Genomic DNA, 16,717 nt, shown 5'->3' on the forward strand with positions numbered 1-16,717 from the left:
ACACCGCAGGCTCTGTTTGTAGATAAGATTTTCTAAAGGGGAAAAAGTCAAATATTCCCAGGGAGGTTCAGGGTCAGGGTGGGAGAGGGAGAAAGGACAGGCATTCTGCAACAGTGATTTCCCCTCCACAGCAGGCCTGGGGCGAGAGCCACCTGCCCCAATGGTGCGCACAGCCCAGCCTTCCAGGGCCTCCCTGGTGTCAGGCACGAGGGTCCTGATGGGTCTGTCCTCTTTGCTGTCCCTGTTGTGGCTTCTTCTGCAGTTCAGGAGCTTGCTCACTGTCACACTGCCCAGCTGCAGCCACCTGGACCCTGCTCTCTGCAGCTCAGCCCCTCAGGGTGGTCAGAGGTGCCTTCCCAACCCAGGACAAAGCCCTGCTGCTCTGCATGTCCCGATCCCCGGTGGGGAGGGCACAGGCCGCGCGGCCCCAGCACCCTCACCGGGGCTGGGCTGAACGGGGAACGGTTTTGGAGCAGTGGAGGACACTGTGCCGGTGCTACCTGGTGACAATGACGGGAAGCCAGGGCTCCTGGGGCTTGAGGTCTGGGCAGCTGAGCAGATGGTGGCTCTGGGTTGAGCATTCCTCCCTGAGACGTGTGGCCGTGGTGAGCTGTCTTGGTGTGGCACCCAAGTCTGAACACCAGGTCCATTCGGGTTTCGCGGTGGCCTGGTGTAGGCGGCCGGCAGGTAACCTTCGAGGGTATTGGTGTCAGATGGCGTGTGCTCTGACTGAGACCCCGCACCAAGGTCAGCACGGAATTTTCCATGTGCGTGTTCCTGTTGGTGCTCAAAACCTTCATGTCTCTGGAGCATTGGCGATTTGGGATTTGGGGATTAGGGAGGCTCCACCTGCAACTGGAAGGACGGGCTCTGCTGGAGCCACGCCGCCTGGGTTGGAAAGGACTCCACAGCTTGCTCACCGTGGGCACTTGGACCATCACCCACGTTCCATGGTGAGGACGAGTGTGCTGAGGTGGCCCAGCTGAAGACAGCCCCAGGCCAGAACGCGTGCTTGCAGACACCAGCGGCAGCTCGTGCCACCCTCCCTGGGACCTCCCCTGTCCCGGCCCTCCACGGGGGGCATTCACTGGATATTCACGGGGACAGAGAGTGCAGACAATGGTGCCGCGGATTCTTCGTGCAGATCCACGGGGGAGGGGGGTGTGAGCGGGTGGCTGCCCACTGTCCGCCTCCCTGTTGCTCCTGGAGTCCTGCAGTGGCTTTGCAGTCATGAAGGAGTGCCACTGACCTGACCTCCTGAGGCCCGCGGCTGGTCTGTGAAGCACTGGCCCGCTTGAGGTGGATGTCAACCCCGTTGTGGGCCCTCACCCGCCACCGAGGCTGTGACGAGGTCCTGCTGCCGCCCAGCCACCCTACAGATAAGAGGCTGCTGCTGAGAGAAGGCCCAGCACATCAGCCTCCGGCCTCCTCGCTGGGACCAGTTTGACGGACAAAATGAAAACAGGGCATTTGTCCACCAGGCGTCACAGCTGGGCAAGATGGGAGTCACCCCACCCAGAGAGTACCTGGGGCCGGAACTCGGAGTGCTGGGTTTGGCGCTTCACAGGGGCTGCAGCCCTCGGTTCTTACTTCCAGGTGGTCCCAGGTCTGCTCCTGCAGGTGGGGATCCTGAGGTGAGGCAGCAGGAAGTGGGGGGCAAACCTGGGGCCCCAGGGTTAGTGTCCTGCTCCAGTGACCACCTACAGGTCCCGCCATCTCCCAGGGCCGCACTGGGACCGGCCCCTGCACCTGCAGTGGGGGGAACTGAGGGACAGGGAGCTTAACACCAAAATAGTCTTCTCAAAGTCTCAGCCCCCTGGAGCATCTGCGAGGTGGCCTCTTGCTGTCTCTTCCTTCCTTCCTTCGCTCCTCTCCTCTCTTCAACTCTCTCCTTCCTCTCCTTGAGCAGTTGGAGTTCCGGGAGGAACAGGGTCCCCACTGTCTTGCGGCTCAGACCTCCATTGCTCATCCATACGCGGAGCTGCTCAGCTTGTCCATGGCTTATCACAGGGGCAAGGAGAGCCCTGGGGATGAGAGGCTTTGCAAGGCGCAGCTTTGTCTGTTGCCTTTCTGCCTGGAGCAGACCCTACGCTTCGCGGTATAGGAACAGTCTCTGCCTTGGAAGTCCCGCTTCCTCCTGCTCCACCCTCGGGCCCTCGGGCTTCAGTTGGAGAGCCCTCCTTGAGTGTGAGTCCCTCTCCGTGGGCCACACTGGAGCTTCCTGTCTGCTCCTCCTGGTCCTTTTGGAGAAGGCCTGCCTGGCCTGCAGGAGAGAAGGACCAGGAGAGACCCTCAGACCACAGGGAGCCAGACAAACGGGGGAGACTCTGGGCACACCCCTCAGGCCCAGCGAGGCGGCCAGGGCCCTGCTGGTCTCTGTCCTCACTCTCCTCCCCACCCTGGGCCTCTGGTGTCCTTACTCCTGGGCACGCAGCTTCTCCTGTGTCCAGGGCACCCGTGTGATGGGGTTCTGGCAGAAGTGACGAGGTCCACCTCTACACTTCCACACAAAGGGCGGGAGGCAGGCTTGCACCCAGGCTCCTCCAGGAGAGCCCAGCAGTGTGGGAACTGGCCGTGGTGGGCGTGGAGTAGAAGCCCTGTGTTGTCATGAGTCGTGGGTTGAATTGTGTCCCCCCAACGACGCTGGAGTCCTAGCTCCTGGTGCCTGTGACTGTGCCCTGACTTGCCAACAGGGCCTTGCAGTTGATCAGGTTAAGATGAGGTCACCAGGGTGGGTCTGATCCAGTGTGACCGCTCTTACAGTAAGGAAAGCTGGGCAGAGACACCAGGACGGACGTGAAGGGGAAGGTGCAAACTGAGGACAGACAAGGACTATCCAAGGAGCACCAAAGACTGCCAGAAAGTCACCAGGGGGGAGAGGGCCTGGAACAGTCCCCCCAGGCTCAGTAGGGACCAGCCCTGCTGCCCAGGATGGCAGACTCCAGCGGCCAGGATTGGAGACAATGAACGTCTGTGTTTATGATGCCCAGTGTGTGGCACTCTGTGACAGCCCCCTGGGGACCTTGTACCCTAGGCTGCTGGTATGGCAGCAGCGATTCCTGTGGCTGCTATCACTTAGCAAAAAATCCTGAGATGGAAGGGACCCAGGTAAGAGATGCTGCCCAGCATTCTCTGCAGACAGGCCTGGCCCATACCAAGCTGTGGGCAATAGCACAAGGCGGGAAGCCCCGGGGCAAGTGCAGGAGGTCAGCCTAACGGGACGATGGCGGCACAGAAGCTCCCACCTGTCCTTACCCTTGGCCCCCATTCAGTCTGGAGCCTTTGGATGAGGGCTGCCAGCCACACATGCACCAGCAACCGCCCAGGCCCCACAGCCTCTGAGTATCACCCAGGAGATAAGCCGATAAGCCTCCAGTGGCATGAGCCATGGCTGTTCTGGGTCTCCTGGTGACACTGCCAAGTGCAATGCTCAGCGCCAGAGGGGTGTTTGTGTCTTATGAGAAGCCTTCTTGCAGCCGCACTGTGCCAGCCTGCAGCAGGAAGGCGGAGGGTGGGGCTCAGCTACTGCACAAGCTGGGAAGAGCGGGTGCTGGGGTGTCTTCCGGGCCCTAAACCGCTGAGTCTGATATGGTGGAGACTGAGCCCCTATTCTCCTCTTGAGGGAGGTGCTGCCACCGGGGCAGCCACACCTGATCACTCTGGGGCTGATCCTTGAGGAGCCTGAATTCGCCGCGGCACGGAAGAGGCCAAGGGCAGCATGAAGGCACCGCAGAGCTGGCAACAGGCTTCAGGAGATGAGTGCAGGGTGGCCGTGGGCCTGGGCCTGCCCCCGACTTGTGTTCGGAGGACTCTGCACACCACAGTGTGGCATCCCTGCTGCCAGGGCTTTGCTCATCAGGGCTTTGCTGAGACAGAGCCCAGCTGTGCCACTGTTGAGTTTGGAGGGAATTCTATTCTTCTTTCTCTTCTGTCTGTGAAGCCAAGAAGAACGAAGGCTGGCGTGTCCTACCAACCTTGTCTGTGCGCCAGTGCTTCTTACTTCTCATCCCACCAGGTCCTTTCTCTGCCTCCGAGAGTCACAGTCGTAAAAGTGACAGCTCAACTGCATACAGTCACTGCTCCGTGAAGACGTCTCTCTATTTATGGAGTGCCACTGTGGAACTCTGCTGAGAGCCAGGCTCTCTTCTGAGGGTACTGGTTGGATGGACTGGTTCATGCAGCCCGGCAGCCCAACAAGTGAAAAGGAGCCATTGTTTGGTTTCCTGGTTAATAAAATGTACAAGGATTTCAAGAGCGTTCCTATACCGCCCTCGCTGGGCAGCTGGTGAGTTTTTACGTGAACCCCTTCCAGAGCACTGCACCCCACCCTGCACATATAACTTTACTTATATAAACAAGATAAATAAATGCTTCTCCATGAGGTCGACACACATCCCAGGTACAGGCCGGCTTCACTGTCATTCACACCTGACCTTGGAAACTAGGCTGGCTTGACCCCCAGGGCCACTCCCCAGAGACTCTCCCTGGGCTTCAGGGCTCCTGAAGGAGTGACCACAGCTGGCTGGAAAGTGGCTCAAAAGTCAGAATACCGCCTCAAAAAGTAGGTGCTATGGCAACCCTTGACTGAGTAGATTAATAAGAGAATCCCCCCACCCCCTGAAAGAAGCAGGTAAAAGCATTTCAGTGAGTGGCTCTTGCAGGAGGAGCGATGCCACAGGTTCCAAAGCCTAGAGAGCATGGGTGTCTTTTACCAGGCCACAGGTTTTAGAAGGAACATTTAAAGGTGACATGATTAATGGGCCACAGGGGGTTACAAATCAGTTCATAGGGTCCCGTGTCCTCCCTGGTCCCAGGGTAGTGTCCCGCAAAGCTAGGAAACTGCAAGATAGGTATGTTGGGGTACCCACCACCCTGCTCAAATCTCACCAGACCATCAGTTGTTAAGAAAGGAAAAGACCCACAGAACGTCAGGAAACGACTAACAGATATTGAAAATGCACGCGCGCGCGTTCTGAGACAAGATGCACAGTGGGCGCTGTGGACGACGATGGGATTTTTAAAGTGAAAATCACAGCTAGATCTACAATTGAGCATTTTTAAGAGCACTGTCACAGGGGCGTGTCTGGTGGAGCCACAGATGACAGGTTTTGGGGTGCAGCTGCAGTCCCACTCTGCAGCCAGCCTCCGGGAGGGCTCCCCTGGCTCTGCCCTGCACCACCAGCGGGAGAAGGTGGGCTGGGAGGGGAGCCCAGAAAATCCCTCTGGAGTCCTCCCGGGGACATCGACCCCTTAGAGGTATGGCCCAGATCCCCAAACCTCCCAGGCCCCCGAGCGTCCTCCAGAAGGCTGGAGGAAAGGCCTGGAAGCAGGTGCACCTTAGCCCCAAGCCCATGCCCTCTGGGCTGAGAAAGGCCTGCAGCACCTTCTCCCACTTGCTCCCTTCCATCCTGATGCCCCTTTTGACTTTCCGTCTCATCTAAACGGCCTCATAACCTACTAATGTATTTCCAGTATTATCATCATGGATGCTTGAATTTCTCAAGGTTATTTTCTGACTTGGCAGATTGTCACCCTCTCTGAGATGGCTTTCTAAGTGCTCTCTTTACCCACATCTTTTACTCACGTTTGGATGTTTTAACCAGAAACTGGCTATTGGTCTGACTTTCTGCTGGGTTCTGTCTGTGGGCTCCATGGGAAGGAGGAAGGTGGGGAGAAAGGCAGGGCCTTCTTGGGGTCAGGAAAAGTGGAGTCAAGAGCAGGACAGGGCCAGTTTCCTCTACTGCCAGGAGCTCCTCACAGACCCTGGAAGCTCCATGAATTGGCAGGGACACCCTGCTTGGTGGCACTCCTGAGGCTCCTCTGAGTCCTCTCCATGGACCTTGACCTTGGCCTCTGCCCTGCCAGTAGCCTGCACCGCCCAGTTTTAGCAAGTTCAGCCTGAGCCTCACGCCCCTGAGGTCGGATCACCCTTTGCCATCTGAGATCTAAGTCCTTGGCCCATCCTCAGCAAGAGTCCCACAAGGACAGGCTTGCCTCCAGGCACCCACAAGCCTGGTCTCAGGGCAGGGCCTCAGGGGAGGACGGTCAGAAGTCCCTGGAGGCTGGCTGTTCAAATCCGTGCAGCCTTGGCCTCCCTCCTGACTCTCTCAGACCTCCTGGCGCAGCCCTCCTAGGGTGCTGGGGCGCCCACCGCTGGGCGGGGCCAACTCCACCTTCATCATATTGGATCAGCAAGGTCTGTTCTGAACTTCGGGACCTGGCTGGGCTGTCTCTGGTGAGGACACTGGGGGTTAGACTCTCCGACTTCCTTGCTTCCTTTCTGCAGAATCTCAAGGAAACGTTAAGACATAGGCACTTACTTTTCCTGTCTGTAGCGTTGTGCACGGTCACAGTGGGCACTCCAGGACCTGCATGGGGAAGGGCGGGGAGCCAGAGAGAGACAGAACAGAAATCATTAGTTCAGCTGAGCATGGGGAGCAAGCAGACGTTCCCTACTATGTGCAGACTATGGAGTCTGGAGAGCCCAGCCCCCCGCGACAGTGGCCGCAGAAGGCCCGTGTGGCTCTACTGAAGGTTTTCCATTTATGGTGGTGCAGAGCCACAAGCATGCGGCAGGAGTTACGGTTTGAATCTGGATCTCTTCCAGTGCTGCGGTGTGCCTCATGGTCCTCCCTCGCGATGCTGGGAGGTGGCACGGAGCCAGAGCCCCCTCATCGCCCCTGTGGTCACAAGGGGAGATGACGGAGAGTCTGCAGAGTACGAAGGTGCTGGGCTAGGATGGGTGCTAGGTGAGGGGTGGTCGATGAATTCTGCACTTTTAAGATTTTTAAAGTAGGATTAGTTTACAGGGACATGATCTCATCGTGCATCCAGGAGCATCTGTGTAAATGTTTAGATTGTTGTAATGACATTTCATGCAGCATCTTGTCGGGTTTTTGTATGTGTGACCTCATTCATGCTATCCAGGCACAGAGCGCTGTGGTGGCTTCCTGGACTCCTCACACATTCTCAAGACCTTCTGAAGAAGGTGTCTGTCTCTGCTGGACCCCGGAGGCAGCTGCTCCAGGCCCTGGGCCCCTCAAGCACTGTGCACGAAGGTGCTGGGTGCAGGCTGCAGAGACAGTGTCACACTTTGATGGCCCCTTGATCCCTTTCGTTTGCAGCTTCCCAGCTCCAGGTCTGTCGCACTCTTGGGGGAAGCAGAAAGGCCAGTTCAGGACATGGTGGCCCCTGGGCACCTTCCTCTGCAGGTGATTTCTGTATTCTCTTCAGCAAAAGGAGAGTCCAGAGAAAAAGAGGGGGGTTCTGAAGTTGTGTCACACACAGACGGCAGGCCAGGTGCCCTTTCCAACCCCCTCTGCCACTCTCCTCTGCCCTTTCCTCCCCTTGCAGGGCCAGCTATGCCCCCTGGTCCCCATGGGGATGACTGTCCTCTGGCCTGACGTGCCCCGCCCCCCACACTGGCACAGCCTGTCAGTCTCTGATCTACAGTCCTCTCTGACACCCAGTCCAGAGCGGCAGCCAGGACGTGGCCAGCCTTGGGCCGGCTCACCCCGCTTCCCTTCCTGGAGCTCGATGCCACACGCTGTCACAGGGCGGCCTAGAAGTCTGACTGTGCACTGCTGTTCACTGCCCTTCCCCCGACCGTGCCAGGACCCGGGCTCCACAGCTGTCAGGGACTCGTCCTGTTCACTGCTGTGACTTTCAGCCTCCTGGAAGGTGGCTGGATGATGCTGAGTGGGCCACACAGAGCATGCAAGAGGCAGGGAAGGCTGCCCTCTGGCTGGGGAGGGAGGGGGGCTGAGGGCAGGAGGAGACTGGGCGGTGTGGGCACCATGGCCAGGAGGCTGCCTACGTGCGGCTTCAGGCTGGGGCTCTGGGTGCTTGGAGCTCCCAGGGGCTCAGCAGAACTGCAGAACACGTGATGTTTGGGTAGAGAATCGGCTGGAGTTCTGGGAGCCCCCCCCCAACTTCTAAGGCCACATGCCGGAGCTGAGAGCCATGGGTCCGCTGTGGCCTCTGTGACTTAGAGGCCTCCTGCAGAGGCTAAGAGTGGACCTCCTAGTCCAGACCTGGAGAGGACGCTATGGAAAAGCAAAGCGTCCTTCACATCGACAGGCAAGGGGTAGGTCAGGCTGGGGCACACTGACGGCAGGTCCCAACTGCTGAGAGACATGGACTGTGGCCATACCAGCTCTGGACATCACAGCAGATGCCTGATTGCCCAGGAACCGGACGTAGACCCCCATTCAGTGCACTTCAGAGTCTAGGGGGTCCGGGGCCTTTCCCTACACTGGGCCCCTCCCCATTCACCCAGCAGCAGGGTGGCCAGGTGAAATGCAGGGTGCCTGACTACATGTGGCTCTCTGATAAACAACAAATATCTTCTTTGTATTAATATGTCCTTGCAGTATTTAGGACATATTTCTAAAAATATTTGTTGTTTACCTAAAATCCAAATGTAACTGGGCATCCTGGTTTTTTAATTGGCTAATTCCAGCCTCACTAGCTAGGAGGGACGATGGCTGAGCTTCTGAGACGGCGGTCACTGAAGGGGGTCAAGTACTAACAGTAGGTTTAAATTATTGAGGCAAACTAAGTTCTCCAGCAGGAGGATCCCTTTCCCCACGGGGAGCCGACAATGGACGAGCAGACCAGTTGTGGAGAAATAAAGAGCCTACATCTATTTCTTCTGCACATTTCAGGGTGAGTAAATTTGCAAACAGAGCATATCCTGTGCTCTTATTAATAATGTAAGCAGCTATTATTTATTTAGTGCCTCCCATGTCAAAGCACATTGCTAGATGTTTCATACGAATGATTTCTAGCCCAATCTTCACAACAGTTCTGCAAAGTAGATGTTTCTAACCCGATTTACAGACGAGAAACACAGGTTTATGGCTTCAAGTCTTCTGTCTCATCCATACAGTAAGGAAGTTTCCGGGCCTGGGTAAGTCCCTGCTCACTTTCTAATTCACAAACTTAATACATTTCCCAAAAATTCAAATACTGAAAAAAAGGATAAATGACAGGTGGAAGGCCCACCTCATTGCTCTTCCAGAAGCAGCCTCAGTGTTTCTGGAATGTTCTGAGATGTTTATCTGCATACAGGTGGTCATAGTTACACATAAGCAGATATTTTAACACAGAGAAAAAAAATAACATAAAAGTGTTTTATGCCCATGCGTAAACTTTACCAAACATTAATGTTGACCTGTACTTGCCCTAGTTATTTATTTTTTTTTAAATAAAACGTAAGGGATAGATTTGCGATCACCTGTGCATCTTTCTCTGACCTCTGTAGAGCTGTAGGGAAAGCACAGGGGAGCACGGCCTGACACGGGGCTGGGCAGCCATGTTTGACATGAACATAAAAGCCCAGGTGACAGAAGCAGAAATGGAGAGTGGGATTGCATCCCGCAGCAGCTCCCACAGCCAGAGCCTGGGAGTCACCGACAGGGAGAGGCACACAGAGGGGACAAAACATTGGAAAGCACACATCTGACGAGGGTCGATGTGCAGAATGGGTAAGAACTCAGACAACTCCATTTTAGGAAGACGACTGTTAGAAAATGGCAAAGGATCTGAATAGGCATTTCTTGAAAGGAGATATACACATGGCCAGAGATACATGGAAACCTGCTCGACACCTTGAATCATGGACGTGCACCTCAAAACCACACTTGGCTCCACCTCACACCTCGTAGAATGGCTTTTATCACAAGACGAAGGATAAGTGTTGGAGAGAATGTGGAAGAAGAGGGCCTTGCACATGCTGGTGGGAACGTCAGTGAGTACAGCTGTTAGGGGAAAGTAACAAAGGCTCCCCAACAGATTTAAAATAGAGCCACCATATGATCCAGCCCTCTCATTACTGGGTACAGATCCAAAGAAAATGAATCAGTTTTAAAGAGACAGCTGCACCCCTTGTTCATTGCAGCATTATCCACAGCAGTCAAGACAGGAAAATAGCCCGTGTCCACCAGTGGATGGGCGGATCAACACCATGTGGTGGACACCCAATGGGACACTATTCAGCCTTCAAAAGAAGGAAAGTCTGTTCTTTGTGAGACCATGGACGAAACTGGAGGATGTGATGTCATGTGATGTGAGTCAGGTGCAGAAAGCCCAACGTTGCATCATTTCACTTACAGAATATAAGACCCTTGAACTGAGAGATGGAGAGCAGGACGGTGATTACCAGGGCCTGTGGGAAAGGGGGAGTGTTGGGGAGCCACTGGACAGAGGGTGAAAATCTCAGCTAGGAGGGAAGAGTTGAAGATACCTGTTGTGCAACGTGGCGACCCGGTATTCTTGAAAATTGTAAAGAAAAAGTAAGCCACCTGTAGCATAATACACCGTGTCTCAAGGCGACATACTTCGTTCCGTGCTGGTATGGAGGCTGACAGCTGCAGGAAGACGAGGCCCAGTGTGCGGAGTGGGTGGGACAGAGACTTTGGAGCAGAGCTGAGCATTTCTGAGAGATCTGAAGGCTCCCTGTGCTGGGGCCTCACAAGTCTGCAGCGGGAACGGACTCAGGGGACCTGCAGGCGCAGGGAGTGGCACGTTCATGTGACAGCCAGTGCAAGAGGTAAACAAAAGGTTCCTGGGCTACTGATCAGCAGGATGGCTGATGAAGACCCAGTGACCCCCATGCGGAAGGCCACAGAGCGTGAGGGGTGGATGAGAGGCCATTTACCCGCTGACAAGGACAGATGGGAAACAAGGCCAGAGAAGACCTCCGGGGAAGAGGAGTGGGCACTGTGATCGCTGCCACGGGAACACGTTTATGAAGGTGCAGACGTGCACAGCAAGGAGGTGCACAGCACTAGGCTGTGTGACAATGTGGAGCTAGTGGCAGAGGGAGGGGTGGGGGTGGAGAAGTACGGCGGCTCTCAAACCTCCAGGCAGGGGTCACTCACGTCCCTCTCGTGACCTCGGCCAGCGCACATCACCTGGCCCAGTCTGATGGCAGTGGAGCGTGCCGAGTCCCCATCTCCTAAGGAGACTGTGATCCCCTGGCAGTGGGGGTGACGGCCTTCCAGGCAGGGGATGAACACGGGGGACCCATGGCCTCCCACCAAAGGCAGAGTAGTGCACGTTGAAGCAAATATCGTCCACCTGCCCTTGTGCAAGTAGTGCACAGAGGTGCCGGTTATCATTTTTGAAGACATTTTTTTACCTAATGGGCAGATATTTTTGAACATTGTCAAGCCCCTGAGTGGAGCAGGATGTCTTCCCACACGTGCTGGGCATTTGCATCTCTTGAGTGTCCCAGCCCCAGTCCCATTTCAATCACACTGTGGCTCATTCTTAACCAGTTTGGGGTCTTGGGTCCTTACCGTGCTGCTGCAGATAATTCTCCTGCTTCCTTTTAAGGCCCAACAGCACAAATTAGAGCATTTATTATGCTGAATTGCAACTTTAAAAAGTGTGACCACTTCCACTCCACAGACAGGAGGGTACACAGGCGGAGGGCGGGGTCGGTCTCCCCCATTGCCTACCCTCTATCCCAGACTGAGTGCTGGGCACCAATGTGTGTGTTAAAGATTAACGGCTAATGAGTGAATGACCTTCTAGTCACATACGTGGTATGACATACCGAGGTAACAAATTTAAATTAGGCTAAGGAAAGCTCTCTTGAGACCATTCTGTGTCCTGTTTTTAATAATTCAGGTTGCTGCTTCTCTGTCAATACTTACGGTGCCCCTTGACACTTCCACTAGCGTTTCTCCGTTTACAGAACTTAAGCAGTGTTTGGTGTTCTCAGAGCCACACCCCAGCCTAGCCACCTTCCGTGTTGTTCTAATACAGCTTCTCTAGACTTGGTGCAAGGCACACAAACACCACACTCAAGGAAAAAGGCGGCCCTCCTGTCACTCTGTGTCTATTGATTATAACCAAGTCCCTTCCGACCGCCCAGGTTCCTGCCCTACTCGGAGGTCCTGACAGGTGCCCAGGTCTGTGACGCAGCTGCCCTGTTCTCTCCTGAAGGTGCCACCACCTCCCCTCTGGCTCAGCGGGTAGAGCCGCTGCTCAGTCCCTGTGAGTCACAACACCTCCCACTGGCTGCAAGATTTCTACGGTGGTTAGGCTTCTGCAGATTGGCAGACGATTTAGGAAAACACCTCAATCAAAATGGATTTTCTCCTAAGAAATAATGAACTGTAAGAAAATTCTAAATTGAAATCAGATACTTGAGATTTGTGAGACTTTGTGCAGACCTGTGCTGGAGCATGGCTGAGATTTCTCTAAGGAGCACACAAAAGGCATGAATATGTGCTCAGGATTTGTGGGGACTTTTACATAAAAGGGGGGAACTTTAAATCCCTTTCAAATAGCCAGGGATGCTGTTACCAATGAGGCTGTGGGGTTTTACCCTGAAGTTTTACGTTGGCCTTCACTTTTGTTCCATTAAGGCCATGATCTTATGAACATCTGGCCCCAAACTAACTTTTCTTTAGTTAGGGTTCGTACAGAAGAAAGCTTTTCCAGTGTCCTGCCGCCTGCCACCTCAGTGTTACACACAGTTACTGTGGGGAAACCTGGACACTGTTGCTTTTAGCCTCACAGGTGGCCAGAGCCTTAGAGGACCCTGCTTAGCTGCTGTTCTTCCGACAAATCATATTCTTAGTTTCTTTTTGTTGGCAAATAATTAAATTCAGCAACTACATGCTGCAGCTCTCCCAGGTGTAAGACACAGAGCTTGATCCAAGGGAAACGGAAATGAACAAAATATTTGCCACCAGAGAACTCAAGAGTCCAGCAGGGGTGACAGACACACAAAGGGTCACCTTGATGCTAGCTCCTGGTCTGCACAGTCATCTGAGGTCCATGCATTGGTGGGCATGAGCAAGGAAGTGGTCAGGAGGTCTATGCGCGTGGCCCTGTGGTTCCAGGTGACCGCCTTCCTGCCCAGGGCCCTGGGGCTTGGAGTGCAGACGTCAGGGCAGGAGTCTGGGGCCCACCTGGGTCAGAGCAGTGGTGGCCACCACAAAAGCCACTGCAGCCAACTTTCCCTGACTGTGCCTGGCCCTGTGCTGGGTGCTTTGGAGACAGCCTCTCGACCTCACTGGACGGCAGCAGCATGTGCCGCTGGAGATGGGGCTGTGATGGACTCTCCCAGGTGAAGCCCTGGCCGTGGTCGGGAGCCTGAGCAGCCGAGTGCTCCCTGCCTGCAGTGGGAGCACGGGCCGCTGGCCTGCTCCTCCCAGCCCACCCTTCCTGTACTTCACACTTTTGTCTAGTCGTAGGACATGGAGGACTGCCCTGTTCATTGTGGATGCCTCTGCCCGTTAGGGCCCACGCTCACTCTCCAGGTACATGTGCGTACACTTACGTGCACTACCAGAGTCCCGTGAGCCTCTGCCAACACATGTGGGGGACATGGACATTTTACCATGATTCTCAGCTCTGTCCTAGTGTTTCTGAGGTCCTCAGTAAGTCAACCTGTCTCAGAGGAGGGCACCTGGAGGCTGGCAGGAAGAACACAGGTGCTCAAACAAATGTGCGGCCCGCTGACAGCAGACAGCTAATTATATTTGTTCACCCTTTGCTAACGAGGAGAGAACTACAATAGAAACAACTTTTGGCTGGGTGCAGTGGCTCATGCCTATAATCCCAGCAGCTCAGGAGGCTGAGGCAGGAGGATCATGAGTTCAAAGCCAGCCTTAGCGAAGCACTAAGCAACTTAGTGAAGCACTAAGCAACTTAGTGAGATCCTATCTCTAAAAAAAAAAATAAATAAATAAATAAATAAAAACATTTAAAACAGGCACTGGGCCATGTGACTCAGTGGATAAGCATCCCTGGGTTCAACCCTCAGTACCTACCAAACAACAAACCAACCAACCAACATTTGGCCTTTAAAAGGTTGATTATTGACGCACTATTTTGGCTCAAGCTAAATATCTAATCTCTAAATTGTATTGTTCCTGAAGAAGAAAATAAGCAAAGTAAAGACAGTAACGTTATAACCAACACATACGGCGGATTTTTACAACCAAAGCCCTCGAGGACAGAGGGGCAAACCTTCTCATGACGTTCAAAGCCGAGTGGAAGTGCACAACAGGCCAACAGTGGAGAATGGTGCTGTGCGACTGGTTTCCCCACCTTCCCTTTTAGACCCCGAGTTTGCACCTGCCTGACCTGAAGGAGCAACATGACAACTACAGATGAGAATAAAGTGACTGAACAGGACACAAAACCATAAAGGAAGAAAGTCCTCAGAATAAATAGAAAAATTCATAGAGGATGCGGGCCTCCTGTGCTCCCATCTCTGTCCTCGAGGACGCTTATGTGACAGATAATTTCCACCAGCAGCCAACCTCCTAGTAGATAAACAATGGAGACTCGGAGGGCCCTGCAGCCCCTCGCACGGCTCCAGCTGATGAATGGTATCGACGGGCAGCTGTGCGCAGGCGGAGAGGGTGGCTCTGGCCGGGCGAGATAATTGGCATCGGCCCGCTGCGCAGACTCCAGATCTCTTTATTTACCAGCCCATGAATAATGGATGCCTGATGCGAGAAGGGTATACACGGAGGGGTATTATCATACTGATAAACAGGAGGGCCCAGGTACCAGCACTAGTGCAGATAATTAAAATATTTGTTCCAGAGACAGCATTTCTTCGTCAACACCGCGGGCAGGTTTTGTTGCTGTTTGATTTTGAAACCTTGTTATCGCTGACATCAAACCTGGGATTTAGCCCCTCCCCACCGTGCCCCACGGCAGTTAGTTTTGCTTCAATCCGATTTCATGTCCAGGGAACTTGAAAGCGATTCTGTTTCCCATGCAGCAGCTGAGTGGCATTGCTCAGCGGGGGCCTGGGAGTGGGTGGGTTGTTCTGCAGGCTCTCAGATGATAGGGAAGCGAAGACACGCCGACTCTGCGGTCTCCGGCAGCTTGCTCCAGGCTGCGGGAGACGCCGGGGGCTCCTGACGGGCGTTTTAGGAAGGGAAGCCTTCCAGATCTTCCAACAGACAGCAGGCGCTTTCGAGGGCCTCTCTGCACGCTCTTGAAACTCAGCTCACATCTTTTGGTAGTGGATCCATGGAAGTGTCTGGTTTTAGAAACCGTCTGCATCAAGGTCATAGCATCCTCGTGCACCCAGGAGATGTCACATGACCCGGGTGACACTTTTAGGTGTTTCACATAATTCGCGGAGTTCCAAGTATGAGGGACGGATTAGTGTTCTTGATCCCGAGGGACAAGGACACCTGCAGGGAATGCCGCACTGGGCACCGGCTGCTTGCTTTGTCTCGCACAAGGCCAAGCCAGCGTCTGGACTGGGACCTTGTGCTCCTATTTCAGGCTCTTCTGTCCACTTCTCTAGGCTCCTCACATCGTTCTGACCATCACAGTGTAATAGCCCTTATCAGTTTTCCACGGTGGGATTCCAGAAGTTCTGCCCTGGTTGTCAGTCAAAAGACTGGATTCTAGATTTCAAATGGCATCCATGTCTCGCGTCTTCAGACATTCTTGGAACTTAGGAACCGACTGTATTTCATACAACTTTGTGTGCCATATGGAAGAATGTTCAGTGACTTATTAATAGTAAGTTGCCAACTGGTGGTTGCTGATTAGATGAAGAGATGAATGATTCACCTACAGTACAGTCTCGGGAAAGTGTGCACGTGGTGAAGTCAGCTCAGAGGCTTTGGCACAAGCTCCTGATGGCCTCAAAGCTGCCAGTTTTGGAGGTTAGTCTCCCCTTTTAATAAGCACATCTTTCAGAGGATCACCAAGTCGGGGTTTGCGATGCGGATGCTGCCAGTTTGGTGCGCGGGCAGCAGTGTCCACAGTGAATGTTCCTTGAGTCTCCAACACAAAGATCACTTTATAAGAAGAATCCCAGGGACCTCTGAGCAATGTCCTCGTCACGGTTGAGCGCCCAGCTTCCTGAGCCGACGGGCTCATTGCATTGCAGATTCTGGCCGGTGAGGAAATCAGACCCCTTTCCATCATCACACTGAGTGCTTTGCTGTCGAGGCTGATCTGATCCTGACACGGGGAGGCTGCTTCCACAAGGAGGAGGCTACCCAGACCCACAAGCTGGTCCTCGCTGGACCATGTCTGCGGCTATGTGCTGCTCTTCCCCGGGCCCCGCCGGGCAGCTCCCTCATGAACACAGTCTTCAGCCACCGGGCACTGCCACTCACAGGGTGGACTGGGCACCCTGGTCCCCAGTCCTTGGCACTGGCAGGAGCTGCTCAGATTCAGAGTCACCCGCTTTTCCCCCTAGACACCAGGCAACATAATAGGCAAATCACCTCAGCTCCACGTGGCTCCTCAGTCGGTCCTCTCCCTCCTCCATGGCAGTGCCCTCAGCACAGGTCTCTCGGGCTCCAGGATTTACCCGCTTCTCACGGTGGTCCTCTTCAGATCAGGGCCTGGGTTGTTCCCACGGTCCAAGGGCTGGTCTCACCTGACCCATCACCCTCTGACATGCCGCTCCTGGGCCCCAGCAATGGCCTGGCTCCTCCGTGACGGGCTGAGCTACTGCACACTTTGGCACCTGCCCTTCCCTGGCCGTTCTCCTGCGCACCCTCCACTGAGTCCCCAAGATGCCGCAAGGCCTTCCCTGCAGTGCGGTTCTCACCTTTCCCTCCTTGTCTGCGACCTCAGTCACAACCACACAGCTGTGGGTGCTGATCACACCACGATTCCACGGCCCACTCTGCTCCACGTGCTTTGTGTGTATCTGCTCACTCATTCCTTAAAATGACCCCACGTAATAGGCACTAAACCCTCAAAC

The 16,717-nt window shown here is 54.5% G+C and overlaps 1 protein-coding gene across 1 annotated transcript in view; it reads right to left on the reverse strand.

The window, feature by feature from the left end:
* The window catches only part of Dpp6 (dipeptidyl peptidase like 6), a 618,489-nt gene that overhangs the window by 29,435 nt on the left and 572,337 nt on the right, over positions 1 to 16,717 (reverse strand). Inside the window, exon 17 of the mRNA XM_076831376.2 lies at positions 6,321 to 6,368. Within this exon, the coding sequence (XP_076687491.2) occupies positions 6,321 to 6,368 (48 nt within the window). The remainder of the gene's footprint in view (positions 1 to 6,320; positions 6,369 to 16,717) is intronic.

This window comes from Callospermophilus lateralis, chromosome 1 (genome assembly GCF_048772815.1).
Source record: "Callospermophilus lateralis isolate mCalLat2 chromosome 1, mCalLat2.hap1, whole genome shotgun sequence".
NCBI lineage: Eukaryota > Metazoa > Chordata > Mammalia > Rodentia > Sciuridae > Callospermophilus > Callospermophilus lateralis.